Consider the following 17,366-nt stretch of genomic DNA (forward strand, 5'->3'; position numbering starts at 1 on the left):
GAAAAAAAAATAGCTAAATTGAAAATCATTATCGTTAGTTTGAAGGACAAGGTTAAAATGGACACTTGTTTAAAATAAACATTTGAATAGATTAATCTAGCTTAATTTCAATATAGCTGAATGTCAGTTGGAACATCTGAGAAGTTTTTTATATTATTAAAAATAATCTTTTTCATTCCGTTGAAGTAATTCAAAGGTTTTTTATTCAACAGTTGAAGAATGAAAATGTTATGGCCAGTCATTTGATCAATTTAATAGCATTCAATTTACAGTTGAATTTATCTAAAATCTTAATGATTTCATGTCACCCTAAGCTGATTCGCTTCAGTACAGCCACCTGATAAAAATAAAAAGGTTTTTAATAAATACGACAGATGGCAGGTTTGCATCTCTCTAGCGGAAAACTACGCAGAAGGTGCTATAAGAAATCCATTGCTCTTGCCAGAGTCTTGTTGTGAAAGTATTTGGAGGATCAGACCGATGAAAAATTAGAATAGAGTATTTCCTGAGACAGATTGTGGTAGGGTAGCTTTTTGTTTTTGTTTTGAAAAATGTAAACACCAACTGATCGGCATTTTGATCTTTGATGATGTGCACTGTTCAATGCTTTCTTTTAAAAACTTCTGTAATTAAAAGCATCAAAAAACCTTCATGTCTCAACTTGTTATGAATTTACAAATCATTAAACAAAGAATTTATATGCTCCTCACCAAGGTGCGCTTGCAAAATTACTACAATTGCATTGCCAATTTCATATCGTTACTATCTGGTCATTGAACATACGTAATGTTGTTGTTATGTTTACCCTACCACGATATGCCGAGAAAATGTAAACATGAGGAATCAGCTGTTCGTCTGACAAGTGGGGAAATGCCTTATTACCTGGAGAAACTTACGTGTCCGTTTTACCCGACCTGGAAGTGTCCGTCTTACCCGACCTAGGAACTTTTTTTTTCAAAACGTTCGTTGCTCAAGCTCGTTGAGCATATTCTTATCATTAGATTTATGCCAAACATCGTAATTTTCGAAATATTGAAAGTGTCCGTCTTAACCAACTTTCCCCTATAGATAAAAGCGAATTTTTTTTTTGAAGATTGTCACTTTTTTGGTTTTTCTTAAATATTTTATTCTTACGCGATGCAAGTGAAATTTCTATATTGTGCATTTTTTTTTTAATTTCAGAAACGTAGCTGGTGATCTAACAGCTGAACACAGACTTCTGACAATTTTGTACGACATTTTCCTTTGTCGGAAGTCAGTTGAAAGTCGGAAGTCTGGACTTGCGATATAAAATTTAGTGCTGGCGCTTACTGCAATATTCACTATACGGAAAAAAATTGCATGGGTTTTTCAAATACAGGATCATGATGATTTTACTATGTCCATGATCTAGTATTTTCTACCACGATTTAGTATTTTGTACCAGAAATCTGGGCTAAAGTACTACGACATAGTATTTTTAGTATGCGAACTTTCACAGCTCATAGTAATTTCCTCGTGTCTAAATTACCATGCGCATGATATTTAGACATTTCACGATTCGTGTTCTTGCGAAAATACTATATCCATAATAATTTCTTCATTGTTTTTCTTAAAACAAGCGTTTCTTTCGACATTATCTCAAAAATTACCGCGCGTGTTTCGTTCAACGATCAATTTATGATCAAAAAGTGGGCTTCCCACCTGGCCAACTTCCGGTCCCGGCTCGAATCGATAAAAAAATCCTACTGGAAGTGCTGGAGCCGTAAGCCGAATTTTACTCGGTGGCACTTCGATTTCCAGAGGAACTTGCCTAAAGTACATCGATCGGTCCAGAAGATGTAGTCTATCAGGTGAGTGAAACTGATTTTCTAATCAACCTACATTTTATCAATTAAGCAAACAGAATTGTTTTTGTAATTTTTTTTATAAACCGTTTTCCTTTTCTGGATTTCTATCGGAAGATTATCATCCACCACTTCCCGGAACGATGGCCTCAAAAGGACTGCAAAACATCCCAAATCGGTTTGTGAACAGTAATTGATTTTTATAATTTTTTTTTTCAAAATATTCCAATCAATCAGCAGATGTGATTCGGTCCGGCCTACTATGCTTCACATGAAGTGAAGTTATGTTAGTGAAACACCAGTGGTAAATTAAAAAAGTAATATGAAAAATTTGCATTTTCAATTTAAGGGTTCAAAATATCACAATAATTAGTAAAATCGATTAGGCTACGGGATATTCATACCATGCTGCATGGTAATTTTACGATTTGGATAATGCTAACTATGCTTGTTTTTATCATAACACATACTATTTTTAAAATTGAACATATTAATTTTACTATGCACGATGTAGAAGAATTTATGATTCCATTGACAATTTTGATATGAACGTAGTCGAAATTACTATGCGCAGCCAAAATCAACACAATTCAAAATAACCATGGGCGTAGTATTTTTAAGAATAAAACATTAGTGACTCAAAAATATGGTTGCGTGTTGTTCATTTAAACCACACTGAACCCAAATTCACTCTTAAAATACATATGATTTTTCACTTAAAAAAAAGGATCCAGTGGTTTTCTTCCATTCAAGTGCGACATATACATTTCACTTGGCAGTCACTTAAATTTCAAGTGAATTCATCCACATTCACTTCAGTCGTCACTTGAATTTGAAGTGAGAAAAAATATTCACTTCCCCATCACTTGAATTTCAAGTGAATGTTGGGTTGTAATTGTGTTTATTTTCAGAGTTCAAAATGGCAAATTCTAAAGAGCAGCGTTTAAGGCTTATGCTGGATTTGGATTTTCCGCGGTGGTTTGTGTTAAATGTGATGTAAGAAAAAGTTATTTAAAGGTGTTATCATGTTTCAACTTGTGGGTTGAACGGGACAGATTTTCTGGTTTGCAGCAGGGAAGATTTAGAAGTCGCACTATCCGCAGTAACCGATCTGCCTTGGGATTACGATGGAATTTTCCTTTCGCCATAAATTTATGGCGAAAGCGTATATGTAAGTATTTGAAATCGTAGTGCTGTTCTTTAAATGTTCTTTTATTTAAAAACGCGAGAGATAATTAACTAGAAACTTACTTAGAAACTCAGATAAATTTCACTCGAACGTCATAGTGCAATTCACTTGACCGGTCACTTAAGTGAATTCACTTGACCGATCACTTAAAATTCAAATGAAATTACGTATGGCGAGAATTTACTACAGATGTCACTTATTTTTAAGTGAAAATTATTTTGGGTGCACGGATTTAGTAATTTTACTATGCTTTTTTTGTGTGTAGCTTCAACTTTACCCACACTGAACCCAAATTCACTCTTAAAATACACATGATTTTTCACTTAAAAAAAAGGATCCAGTGATTTTCTTCCATTCAAGTGCGACATATACATTTCACTTGGCAGTCACCTAAATTTCAAGTGAATTCGTTTACATTCACTTCAGTCGTCACTTGAATTTGAAGTGAGAACAAATATTCACTTCCCCATCACTTGAATTTCAAGTGATTGTCGGGTCGTAATTGTGTTTATTTTCAGAGTTCAAAATGGCAAATTCTAAAGAGCAGCGTTTAAAGCTTATGCTGGATTTGGATTTTCCTAATTCTTTACTAGGCGATTTTGGCGGTAGTTTGTGTTAAACGTGATGTAAGAAAAAGTTATTTAAAGGTGTTATCATGTTTCAGCTTGTGGGTTGAACTAGACAGATTTTCTGGTTTGAAGCAGGGAAGATTTTGAAGTCGCACTATCCGCAGTAACCGATCTGCCTTGGAATTACGATGGAATTTTCCGATCAATAAATTTATGGCGAAAGCGTAATGTAAGTTGAAATCGAGGTGGTGTTCTATAAATGTTCTTTTATTTAAAAAACGCGAGAGATAATTAACTAGAAACTTACTTAGAAATTCAGATAAATTTCACTCGAACGTCATAGTGTAATTCACTTGACCGGTCACTTAAGTGAATTCACTTGACCCATCACTTAAAATTCAAATGAAATTACGTATGGCGAGAATTTACTACAGATGTCACTTATTTTTAAGTGAAAATTATTTTGCGTGTACGTTATTGGATTTATAGGTAAGTCGGGATATACCAGGAAAATCTGGAATAAACAATAATCCAAGTATAAAGTGCTATTCGTTAGCATTATCATGTACGATCTTCAGTGAAAGATGTTTTGCTGAACTGTAAGTTTTTGATGATTGTGTAGCTCTTTCAACATTACTTTAGAATATTTCATAAATTCCGTTATTCAACCCTAAAAGTTTGTGAAAATCACCTGTGATGCTTTTTTCTGAAATTTTACAGTTGAACTAGCTGATCCGGTAAACATCGTTTTACCTTTTACTTAACAAATCTTTAGAAAATGTTTAACTTCATCTAAACGACCTAAACTTCTTCATGCTCTTGAATCAATTTTCATGAAAATCGTATTAAAATTGGTCGAGTTGTGTCCTTTGATTGTTTCAATTTGATTTTGTAGGGCCCCCTTCCATAAAAATTGAGATTCTCGAAATTATTATACAAACCATTTCTGACTCGAAAAACCTTCGGATGCCAAATTTCACTTCATATCGACCGTCCGTTTACACGTGTTGGTGTTACAAAAAAGCCTCTATTTTCATATAAAAGATCATCTCAAACATCGTTAATTTGAGTCATATTTATTTAAAATAAGCCATCCATATTTTAAGAAACTCAAAAGATTTTTATAAACCAGCTTTAGAAAGTCTATACCAGTGGTATCTAAATTCAAATATGATAATCCATGAAATCTGTTAAAAAGTATATAGAATCAAGAACGTTAATTTTAACCTTGACGAAGGTTGCTTAAAATTCTGTAAATCTATGAGTTTTACACCTTTTGTAGAAAAAATATCGGGTTTTTGAGAATAGAATTCAAATTGTGAAAAAACTTTTCGAAAATGCGCACAGAAAAAGGATTTTAAATCTAAAAATTTCAAAACGGTTTAACGTCCAACGCTGAGAAGGCAGTGGTTTTCTTAAAATATATGTTTCTCACTTCAAGTTATCTCTTTGATTTATTTCCATAAGACTTTTAAATCAGATGGCATCAATTCAGATGGCAAATAATACTATCAGTTCAAAAAAGGGGTTAGATATCCTAGAAAACGATTCTTAATTTTTACGAACCATAGAAAACCTTTAATAATTTTTATTATTAATAAAATGAAAGGGAAACCCAAACAAATTCAAATCAATTAAAAATGATCAAGATTTAATGATACACCTATCCAATTTCGACTGGTATTATCCATCTTATATTTAAAACACGGTATAAAAATTCTGTGTTCTTAACAAATATATCAGGTTTATTGTACCACAAAAAGGAAAGTAATTTGAGAAATTCGGATTTTAACAAAACGCGTAACTTGGATGTCTCCGGTTAGACGGCTAATACTCGAAAACCTTTTCTTTTCTTGATGAACTTAATTTAAACATCATTGTTAGACATGAAAGCTTTAGGTTCGAAAGTTAGTTACATTGCAGAACGCAAATCTCGGTATATAATATTAGGTAGTTTTATTTTCTTTTTTCAGTTTTTTTTTGTCAAAACTTTGTCGTTTAAAAAATGACGTAAAGCTCTACTTATTATAAATAAATAGTATATAAAGTGCGGCCCGACGACAACATTTCAAATTCAAATTGGCCCGTTGCTTCAAAAGGTTGCTTACCTTTGTACTAAATTAAATTTTCTATCATTCGAAAGAAGAATAATTCGGTTACCAGAAATTTAGAGTCTCAAGATGCAATGGTTTGCAAAACTTGAACTTAAATTGCATTTTTTTAAACAAATAAAAACTTATACAGTAGTTTCTCGATTTTATCACTGTTCGATTTTATCAATACTCGCCAAATTCACGCTCGATTTTATCACGGTTACTGTTCCGATTTTATCACGCTTTGTAAGAAATCATTCAGAAAGCGTTTCCAGGACTTTAGTTTTCATTCAAAAGCGTAGAGCATCTTTGTTCATGATATTTTTATGGTTTATGTTATGGTATAAAGGTATTCAATTATATGAAAATGCCATTGAATTGTTTATTTTAGGAATATAGTATTTAAAATCGTCATTTGGATTTAAAAAACATTTGTAATAATCGACATAAGTATTTTAACGTCACGCTAATGCTAGTGTTGTCGCTTGTGCTTCGTTAGCCGCTCTAAAAAAGTAAACTTTTTTGGTTTTGCGAATTATTTAAAGATGTGGATGAATTTAAGCGTTTTTGAAAAGAGATAATTTTCTCTGATTTCTTTGTTGAATTTGTTTATTTGAATAGACGGCATGCGAAATCTTGATTGGACAGCCTTTAGTATTGTCTGAATAGATAATTTTGGAAGATTGAAATTCTGCTAGCATTGCCTTAAAATATGTAAAAAGGACTAAAATTTCTGCTTTTCTACATATGAAAATCAAAAGATTATCTACCCGCATTAAGCTAATTTCGAGAATCACACTTTAAAAGTCTAAATTGAGCAAATTTGAAAATATTTTTCACAAAGGAAAACTTTTTATTTAATGAAAGGTATAAAGTTTAAAATATTGAAATTTGTGGAAGAAAATTTTTAGATGCACTTTTCTTTTTTAAAACCGAAATAAAAGATAACGACTGTTAAATTTCTTTTAAAAATAAAAAACTTACTTGATTTTATTAAATGAATATTCTATAGGGTTTTATTTCAAGAAAAAAATCTTATAATCGCTATAGAGAAGAGTAATTTTATCTGAAATTGATTTTTTGAGTTTACTAATCTTTGATTATTACATCGTTTGATCGACATTTATTGATACAAAACGTTTCCAATACTGAAAACATTATTATTTATTGATAAAAGACAGTAAAATTACTTTATTCTTCTTTAATTTTTAGTTTCGCCAAATTCACGGTTTCGCCATATTCACGGTGAAATTTTTTTTGACCGTGATAAAATCGAAAAACTACTGTAATTAATTGTAAAAACAACCTTTTGAAACAAGTTTTTAGACATTTCTTTTCGTGCAGCTTGTTGGGTTAAGTAGGTTGGCTTGTTACATCCTTTTTAAGTTCAGGCTTTGAAGTGTTAAAAGGTGCATTTCAAAAATAGAGTTCATTGAGAGAATCTAACCGGAATTCAGAGCATCATCAAATGTCTATAAAGCAGTTTCTAAAAATACTGTTATCCTGCGCATTATCACAGTGGTTTTTGAAATAAAAATGGGCTTTAGAGAAAAAACATAATAGGTACAAAAAATGCAACTCACCCACAAATGATGATGGCAAAACACTGCACCAGGGCCGGATAAAGGTTGTCCATCGAAATCGTCGGCTGATCGTCGTCACCAGAGGTTCCATTGCCGGACGTCGCATTCTGCGTCAGAACAGCGGCCTGCAGGGTTTTATTGGCCAGCATCAGAGCTGCCACTGCAGCGGATCCGCTGTCCATCGGTCCCATTTTTCGTTTCGATTAGGTCAGATATTTGTGCACTTTAGAGGGACAGCCGGGTAATTTTTACTCCCTTAGAAAGTTCATTTTGCAAAAAAGTACTCTATGTTTTTCTCTAGAATGGAACAAATTATATGGTGGTAAAAACAAATTGGAGACCCATGGAACACGTGCCGATCACTTCCTAATTGACGTCGTCGTCCCAGCCGATAGGCCTACAGGGTAGCAGCTGTTCAAACGACGACGTTACAGGTCACTCGGTAAATTATTGTTCAAACTTCTGAAATCGGCTATTGTTTATAATCAGCTACCTACTACTGGGTCGTTAGACTGCCAGACATCTATAATCTATAGGTGGGGTGGCCGGCATCTATTTTGATGTCATTGCACGATGATGCTATTTTAATTTGCATATTTATGTAAGTAAACTTTGTATTGCTTGTACTAGTCAGAAGGTCTGGCATCGGCAGTCAGAAACAGATCAAACGGAAAGTTTTTACGAGGAGTGGGAATTAAGACTCAAGATAATGATAATGATCCATCGGATGTTTGGTTAGACCCGAGAAATAGATAAACACTGCACAACATTTTGTTTCGGACGACGACTTTGGTCTTGTTCAATTGTCACTTTTTTCGGATTTAAATAAGACACACGAACCACGAAACAGTTAATTGCTTTAATTATGAAGAAAATCCGTCATTCCACTCTCTGATTATCACTCGCTCCAAACCTAAATACTTTGTAACATATTTGCTATGGGCGGCCAGTTAATTGTATTTCTATTTTTTCCACCGTTGAAGGCAGAACTAATCACATTGTAATGTTAATTGCATTCTGCGGTAATTTTCAATCATTCATTTAACCTTAATATCACTGTAAGAAAAATGCTGTTATTGATATTAAATAGAAGAAACAGTTGCAATAACAAAAACGGTAAACTATCAAAATTCCCACGGCCCTTGGTTGAATTCAATGAATCTTTAAATTTCACTAGTTGGTTTTATTTATTTATTGTGTACATAATTATTAGGTACACAGGCAACATTTTCATTCAGTTGACTTTTTATTCCTATTTTCTGGAAACTGTCGATTTATTGTATTTGAATTGTTTTAACAGAAAACAAAATTTTCTATAAAGATTTCTGTATTTATTTTTCTGAACTTTTTAAACTTGGTTTTGTCAAAAAAAAAAATTGATTTTTTTTATATCTCACCAATGCACCCAAGAGCATTTTACCCAAAAACCTGGCCAAAACTCAAAATCTAAATTTTATTGGTTACTTTTGTGTCAATAATTATTCGATTCTTGAATAAATCTAGCACTATGTACCGGACCTTTTTTTTGACATCTGATTTGTTCATATGAGATTTCTATGAGATAGAATTTTTCTACAAATCATTGAATCAGCGCGACCAAGTAAAATCTGTAATTAAAACTTTCTTGAATGACTAAAAATAAAAATTGTAAATGGAGAACTTAAATGTAGAATAATTTTAAGTATAATATATAGAAATCGATGATTATAGAGACAGCATACAGTGCATTAATTTTTTTTTTTTTGGATTTAAACGTTGATTTTTCTACAAATTATTGTTTTTCTTTATGTTCCCAGCAAGTCTCGGTAAAATGTTTGATATCATTTGAAAATTTTTAACTTAATAGATCATGTGCAAAAGATAAAAATCGCGCAAACTCGCGCTATTGTGATATTTTCAAGTTTGAAATTCAAAAATATTGATAGTTTTTTATACAAAAAAGTCAATTAGAGCCCAGTGAAATATATATTCATTTTCGAATATTTTCAATTGATATTTCACACAAAACAAATAAGAAAAATTAGGTTTTCTTTTAATTCTATAAATTTTTAAACTGGATTATCCATCATGTGTCATATAAAGTTAGAAAATTTTCATAAGAATATAATGAAAAATTTCGAAAATGGTAAAAAAAATTAAATGATCTAAAAAATGTTTGATGAGTGAAGATAAACGCTTTTATTGACTTCAATCCTAAAAGAATATTTTTAGACAACTTTTTCTTCTAGGTACTCCTGTCTGCAATATATTTATGACTCAAATATTTATATCTACGCGTTTCCGAGATATCGATTAGACTTCAAAAATTAATTTTTTCTAAAAAAGAAATTTTTTTGAAAAAAAAAATCGTTTACGGAAATTATTTTATTGACCTTTATCTCAGCAATACAAGCCAAAATACAAAACTGTTTTTTTAATAGTTTTTATTGTTTCAATAGTGTAAAAAATGAGATAAAACTGAGCGCATAACAAAAAAAATGACAGCAAAATGTTCAAAACTGGTAGTGACCTGGTGCAAAACTGGACATAAACGAATTCGCTATTAAAGAAGTTGTTGGCCCACTTTCGTGTCTTCAGATGAAAGTTGCATAATAAATTGGGCTATACAATGGTATTTTTTGCAGAATATTTGGTTATGCAGACGGTACTTTGAGACACCATTTAAAGCCATTTACAATTTTTTATGTTTAAGGTTAAAAACTTAATTTTTTCAAATATTTTATTTGGAAAGCTGAAAAACTTTCAATGCGTTTTGATGTGCAATTTTATAATTTCCGTTTAAAAATAACAGAGTTATGAAGTTTTGAAATATAGTTTTATTTTATTTACAAAGGAAAAACTTAACCGAATCTAACTCGAAAAATAAAAAGTTAGAAATCTGAAGAATACATATGTGTTTCGTAAAAATGACCTAAATTTTAAATTTTGTGGATAATCTGAAGACCCCCAGTGCAAATTGCCAGGTACCTAAAAAAAAATCCCCTTATGCTAAAAATGTGAAAATACATCGAGGACATGTATGAACTCGTATGCAGTATAGGGTTAACCAGGGCCATAGGAGGGGGGACAGGAGGTTTCGCTGACTGATATTAAAAAAAATCATTGATATTTTTTCTCAAAAAATGCAAAATTTAAAAAAATTAAAAATATGATTTGTACTATTTGATTATTTATTTTTGTGTTCTTTTTTGCACATGAATAGTTTTCGTTACTTTCGAAAATATGTTCTAAAGTTTTTAAAATAGTAAGCTAAACTTGTATATAGAAGACTTAAGTAACAAAACGGGAAGTAACTTCCATCGATAGTTTAAATTTATAAATATGCTAAAGAGTCTGGTATGAATATCTATTTTCATTTGAGCAATGAATACGGTTATTTAGTAAGCTCTTAAGCAGATTCAAAGTAAAAGTAAGAGACCAACACTTTGTGGTTCAAATCCGATATATGCAAACTCGAAAAATTTAAGATTTAGATAAATTTCAAATTTGAGTATAACCAAACTGGAACATCTATATATATAAAAAGTAATTTCCGTTTGTTCGTTTGTATGTTTGTCTTCAATAGGCTCAGCCGCCTTAAGAGCTAGAGAGCTGAAATTTGGCATGGGTGCTCATGAGGACCAGGAATGATAAAAAATGTTTTTAGATTTTCAGATGATCTCTTTTGAAGGGCGTCGTCCATACAACAACAGTTTTATTCCCACGAACCAAAAGTCATGGCACCCATTTTGCGAACCGATTTTCTTTTCCGTTCGTTTCGTTGGCGGGGTTATTTTCACCATCACCATGGGCTTGGTATTATGAACAACGACCATCCAGAGCTCACATGTAATGGATAGCAAAGCTTGCTGAGCATTAAAAATTTGGAAGTGAAAATTTAGGCGGGTGTTTTTGTATCTTCTACTGTTCAAAGCACGTGCTACCGGTACGAGATATTTGGATACAATTATAAGCCTACATTTTGATTGAAAAATACAACTAGCCTGTTAGGAATATATTGACTAGAATAGTAGTGGCTTTCAAAGTGCTCTTTACCGCCGCTGAGGGGCTTTGAAGGTCAACCATTTTTAAATTTTTGGAATTCCTCAAAGAGAAAGAATTTTTTTTTAGATCCACAGTTATAAGCTCAAGGCTGCGATTTTAACGCTTCAATTGGGATTTTAATAGGGGATTAGAAAATTGATAAGATAATAAAATTTGAGGTTTCGAGTTTTATACAATTCAATTTCACTGATCAATTTCTAATTTTTGAGTTATCATTGATCACCAATGTGGTCGATTCTACCATCCATTAATGGGATGTTTGTGCCCATGAAAAAAAAACAGAACTCAAAAAAATCTTTTTCATAATATAAAAATGGTGTTTTCGAGATGATTTGTTTTCGATAACTTCTAAAAGCTATTAGTAGAACTTTCAACATTTAAGGATAATCTTCAATAGATATTTTCATTAGATAGGGGAGGGAAAAGATAAAAAAAGCAGTTTAATCATTTGAAGATAAAACTATTAGGCCAAATCTATTCAAGCTTCCTAAGAAATGATGGTTGTAAAAAATGTTTTTCAAATGTTTTTCTATCCAAATCACTTCTTAGTACTCATTGATGAAAACTAAGAAAAAAAATGATTGTCTTATTACGAGAAGCTCTGTGTTTGTTAACTGATGATCTACCTTGTTTACTTTATTTTGTTCAAGGAGCATAACTTGTTATGAAAAATATACACCACTTAAATAGTAATATTCTTCGGAATAATCAAAATTGCATTTTTTATTAATCAATTGAGAAAAAATAGTTAAATGTCCGTGTTAAGGTTGAATTGAGTTCTTGGGGGTAAATGTACCATATATTCAATTTTCCAACGATTATTTCAAGAATATTCAATACACATTTCAAGGAGTCTATCTCAGAATCTTTGAAGAGGAAAGGTTACAAACCAGCTTCAATCATGTTGAAGCTTACAATTTTTAACTAATTTTTGCTTGCATCTCATTCTGCAAAAAATGCATGACATAAAAATAGCTGCGATTAAACTGAAATTTTTAAGAAAAAAAAATCGTTACGTAACGATGAGCATACCTCCCCCCCCTTCCCTATGTCACAATTCGTAACGCTCGAGCTTACTCCCCCCCCCCTAGGAGCGTTACGTAATTTATGGATGCCCCCTAAGGTCGTAAAATCAAGTAACGAACTTTATTAAAAATTTTAATTTTGAATCAGTATCTACATCCTAGATCCAAATATTTTTATTTTTTAATCTGTATTTTAAAAATTTAGGAATTTAGGCTTTCAATCTAATTTAAAATTTAAAACATTTTTTTTGTGGTGGTTTACCACCATTAAAACATTTATTTTTATAACTTTTAAATCTGAATTGAAATATGAATTTCGAATGAAGATTCTAAGTTTTAAATTTTTTTTTCACCATTTTGAATGGCGAAATGTTTGAATTCTGCATAAGAATTAATATCAAGAATTTCGAATCTGAATATGGATCGAAAACTTAACATGGTCTTATTTATTTAATATTCATAAAATTACTATCAAAATATTGAAAATAAAAATGAGTTTCGTAAAAAATGAATGAAAGTTTTTATGAAATGCGAAACCAAATTTGAACCTTTTTTTTAACCGCATTTCATTTCAATGTTTAGGATGATGATTCGAATTGAAAATCAAGAATCCGAAACTGGATGCAGAATTCGGAAATAGAAATACAATTTCGATTTTTATAATATTGAACCAGAACCTCATAAATGAGTTTAGGTAATCTCATTAAAAATTTTATATTCAGAAGGTACCGCGAAGAAATCTAAGCTGGGAAACACCAAAATTTGGTATTGTTGATATCAGAATCCACTGAACAAAATTTTACGAATTTCGTACCTTTTAGTTCCTAAAATGTTGCGTTGAATTTTGAAAAATAAAGTTTCATTATTTGATTTACAGCATTTGAGCAGTGCTCCTGGCAAACGATAGAACGAGATATCTCGTAAATTTACACAGGTTTGATGAATTTTACGCAGAATTTAGTGGCGCGGCTATGTTTTCGCACACCACTGTACATCCCCTTTGATAATGAGTATAAAATTTTTGTCGAAATCTTTTCAAACTATTTGATCCGATTTTTTGATTTTTATGCCAAACTTCGGAAAAACGTTGCAAAATCGTTATTCATATTTCAGAATTGATTCTGTATTGGAAATTAAGAATTTTTACGAACGATCGTGAGTCAAAATCAGAATATAGAATAAGAGTAAGGAATTAAAAAATTTGCATCTGAATTCAGACTCAGGATTCAAAATTCGGCATCAATTGTAACCAGATCAATTAAACCAGACTTATTTCAACTAGAAACCTGGAATCCAAAATCCAAGTAAGAATTCTTGATGAATTTTTGAACAAGAAATGGGATAACATAAGTATTTGATTGAATGATAAAAGAGTTTTAATATAATTTGGATGAAAAAATATGAATCATGAATCTAGAAGATGCCGAGAGAAGATGTAAATTCATAGGTCAAACTCAGAGTTTTTATTGGGTAACTTTGTGTCGAAATTGATCTCCCTTCCTTTGATCCTCTGATTGAGATCTAGTCGTGAAATATTTTTATATTAACTATGTAAATAAATTGCATTTCGTTAAAAAAAAAGTTATTGCATCGTATTTTCAGACTCAAATCAAAGATTTTTTGGTTTCAACCAGAAGATTATGAGAGTCAATTTCCGCCGTAATCCTAATTAATCCGGAAAACTGTGAATTTTATTTTTTCAATATTTTACTCCTAAATTTATGCAACGCCAATAACATTTCTTGGAACGCACAGGTAATAAAACATATTTAAAATCTGTTCACGTCGTAGACGATGAAAATTTTGTCGATTTACTACACTATTTAGAATTGTTTACAAGAAAACTTATATTTATCTTATGGTTTTGTTATATTTTGTTTAGAACATTCATTCAAATCTTATCGTAGGGCTAACATAGCTGAGTTGGACAGAAATATTACTAAAACCATCCCCATTCATAAAGGTGATCGATTGGTTTGGAAAATAATATTCATTTAACAGAGCTCTTTTTAGGGGCGTTTATCCCATCCCACACTATTCACAAAACAGCCACCAATCACTTTTTTCCATTTCATTATTGGCAAGCACTCATCATAATTCACCAGCAGCATTCCATCGAAAAAGCAAAGTACAGTTGGGTGGCCGTAGAAGGATTATCTAGAAATCGATTAAAAGCCTTGAACGGTGTGGAGGAGATCGAATCGCACTATTAGCTCAAACCCAGGTAATGAGCTGCAGCTGTAGAGATCCCACAATGAAATCACATTTACACTGCTGGTGAAGACTGTTTCCAAATGCACTTAAGGTATTCCGCTGCTGCTACGCCAAGCCAAGTTGTCACTTTTTTCATGCTCTAGATCACTCGTAACTAGAAGACACTTTATTACTCCAAGCTGTGCGATTACACTGTTACGAGACATTCCCTGATAGAGAAAATTGCAGCGAATCATTCCAGCAAATCAACCAAACCGATAATTGAATTTTCTTTTGTTCTGACGCATCGACCAAATGGTAGTACGAATTTCAATGTCACTTCCTTAATCCTTTCTCTTCGTTTAGTAGTTTTTTTTCTGCTTCCGAAATATTCCTTTCTAGAACATTACCATCATCCGAGGATATACATATTTCCTAAATGCATTAACAGCTTTGAATATGTTAATTCAATGTTTCAATCAATCGGTAAAGACTTTTCGCAAATTGATAATCCCACACAGCCCGACACAGCACAAATGCATAACAAATTTTGCACAATTTAGCTTTCTTACTGTTTTGCTGCGAGCAGCAGTAAAAAAACCAACCATCAGACGTCAAAGGTGAATTTCATCATAGCTTTTCGCGTTTTATTTTGGTTTGTCACTATCCCGAAACAACCCGTCCGTATATATAACACTTGACACTACAAACCATGCATCTGCGCGTTGAAGGAACGCAAACAGACAGACAGACAACAACAACGATATCTGTTGAATCGCGCGGCGAGTCGCTTCGTTTCGCGTGTGCAATGCTTGCCGAACGATAGAAGACTACACAGTATGAATGAAACAGGTTATTTAGCTAGTGGCAGTCGAAGCGACGTAAACAAAGGTAAAAATTGTACACAAACTGTTTTGAAGCAGCAGTGAGCAGCTAGTGTGAAAAGGAATGTCAAACTAGTTGTTCAAGGAAACTACACGACAAAATCTCTGATTAATATCTGAAAGTTTGTTGCAGTGTTGAGGGTGCACCAATTTAGCAACAGATGTCGTTAGAACAGAGTGGCGTCGATCGAGTTATTTCGCGACCATGCTTCATAGTCGGTTCAAGATGCATCTCATTGAAAACCTCATTTCTCCGTAGAATTACGGTTTTTCAGCATTTCCTACGGATTTCCTACGGATAATCGAAAAAATTAAAGAGGTTCTACGGATTAACGAATTTTCAATCTGACGACCAAATGAAAAAAAGTCATCAAATCTCGTTCAAAAAAAATTGGTATGTTTTTTTGTTTTTTTATCAAATCTTCAGATTTGAGCAGTTTGCAATCTAGACATGCTAGACCTCACCGCTTCCGATCGAAGAAAGAATATAATGATAATAATTCGTTTTATTCATGTAACATAAGATTTGTACATTCTTTTTGATGTGTTACAATTAGGCTATTAACTTGTGATTTTAAATATTGAACAAATTTCGTTTCTGACGAACTTTTATACCTAACTATAAAAATAACCGATTACTGTCTTATCGATGCAAATCTTGTAAGTGAAGCTTTTTTGAATTCTGATTTCGTTTTTAAGGATTTAATATGGATAGAAAGATTATTCAAGGTCGAGATGCCTCTAACGAGAAACGAGTTATTAAAATAAACCGAGCAATGCGATGGAATAGTTAAATTCAGTGTTCTTGAATTTCTCACAGGAACGAAAAGTCTTTTGATATATTGTGGAGCTTCTTTATGAAGTATTCTGTGGATAACTACGCAGGATCTACATTTGTAAAAATTATAGAATGAACAGCCTATCAAATTTTTTTGTAGGTGGGAAACACTGGAATACCTAGATAAGTTGTAAACGTAACGAACGCATGAGTTCAGAGCAACACGGAGTCTGTCCATGGACCTAGCAGAACAATTTGAATTGATAAAATCGCCATAAATGAATAACGGATATACATAGCTTTTGAACAATTTTAATTTAGTTTGGACATCAAGGTTCCTCGTGGTGAGATTTAACTGTTTCAAAGATCCATAAATTTTGCCACACTGTTTATTGACTTGCCTGTTTCATAACAATTCACGGTCAAAAATGACGCCAAGATTTTCAGCATAATCGGTGAGAACTATCTCAGAATTTGCCAGATAAAGCGTAGGGATGTTAATATTTCTGTTGGGTCTACTGAAGCATAGAGCCTTGGTTTTAGCTGGGTTAACAGGTAGAATATTCTGAATAGACCATTGGTTGATTTGTTCTAAGTCGTAATTTATTTTGTCACCAACAGCTTCCATTGATAACGAGTTGTCAGAACAGAAATATATTTGAACGTCATCAGCAAACATCTGAACGCTACAGTATTTTAAAACAGATGGCAGGTCATTAATAAAGAGAGAAAACAGCATTGGCCCCAAAATCGATCCTTGAGGTACGCCAGACTCAATAGGAGTTAACATCGAGAAACAACCATCTATTAAAACTGATTGGAATATGAGTAGAATGGGTATACATTGAGTCTCAAAATTCAGTAAAAACCCTTTTATCTGGTTGCCGTGATATTGTTTTTTTTGTGATCTTTTATATTATTCCTATATTCCTTTTTTTTCTTTCTCTTAACATTTTTCTCTATTTTGCCTGTTGTCTAGTTTGTGTACTTTGTTTTTTCGTCTTCCTTGGCTTTTTGTGTTTCTTGGCGTTCTCATCTCACACATATGTCTTGTTCTGTTATTTCGTCTCAAATTTTTCATCTGTCCTTTACGCCGGAACAAATATCAATTTCTTCTTTTGTCATCTTTGTTCTCTGTGTTATATTTGTGTCATATGCATAAATTTGAGGTTTTCATTGAGT

At 32.3% G+C, this 17,366-nt stretch overlaps 1 protein-coding gene across 8 annotated transcripts in view; it reads right to left on the minus strand.

Moving 5' to 3' along the window:
* Positions 1 to 15,380, minus strand: part of LOC129751550 (integral membrane protein GPR155) — a 36,521-nt gene extending 21,141 nt beyond the window's left edge. The window contains exons 1-2 of one of the 8 annotated variants that reach the window (XM_055747110.1): positions 15,234 to 15,380; positions 7,261 to 7,557 (exon numbers count right to left, since the gene is read on the minus strand). In XM_055747110.1, coding sequence (XP_055603085.1) covers positions 7,261 to 7,451 — 191 coding nt within the window. In that variant the 5' untranslated portion in view covers positions 7,452 to 7,557; positions 15,234 to 15,380. Of the gene's footprint in view, positions 1 to 7,260; positions 7,558 to 7,753; positions 8,318 to 14,593; positions 14,738 to 14,932; positions 15,072 to 15,094 lie in introns of those variants that run through there. The other 7 variants (XM_055747107.1, XM_055747109.1, XM_055747108.1 and 4 more) reach the window with 7 other exon arrangements.
* Between the last annotated feature and the right edge of the window lie 1,986 nt (positions 15,381 to 17,366).

The sequence above is a fragment of the Uranotaenia lowii genome, chromosome 3 (genome assembly GCF_029784155.1).
Source record: "Uranotaenia lowii strain MFRU-FL chromosome 3, ASM2978415v1, whole genome shotgun sequence".
NCBI classification, from domain to species: domain Eukaryota; kingdom Metazoa; phylum Arthropoda; class Insecta; order Diptera; family Culicidae; genus Uranotaenia; species Uranotaenia lowii.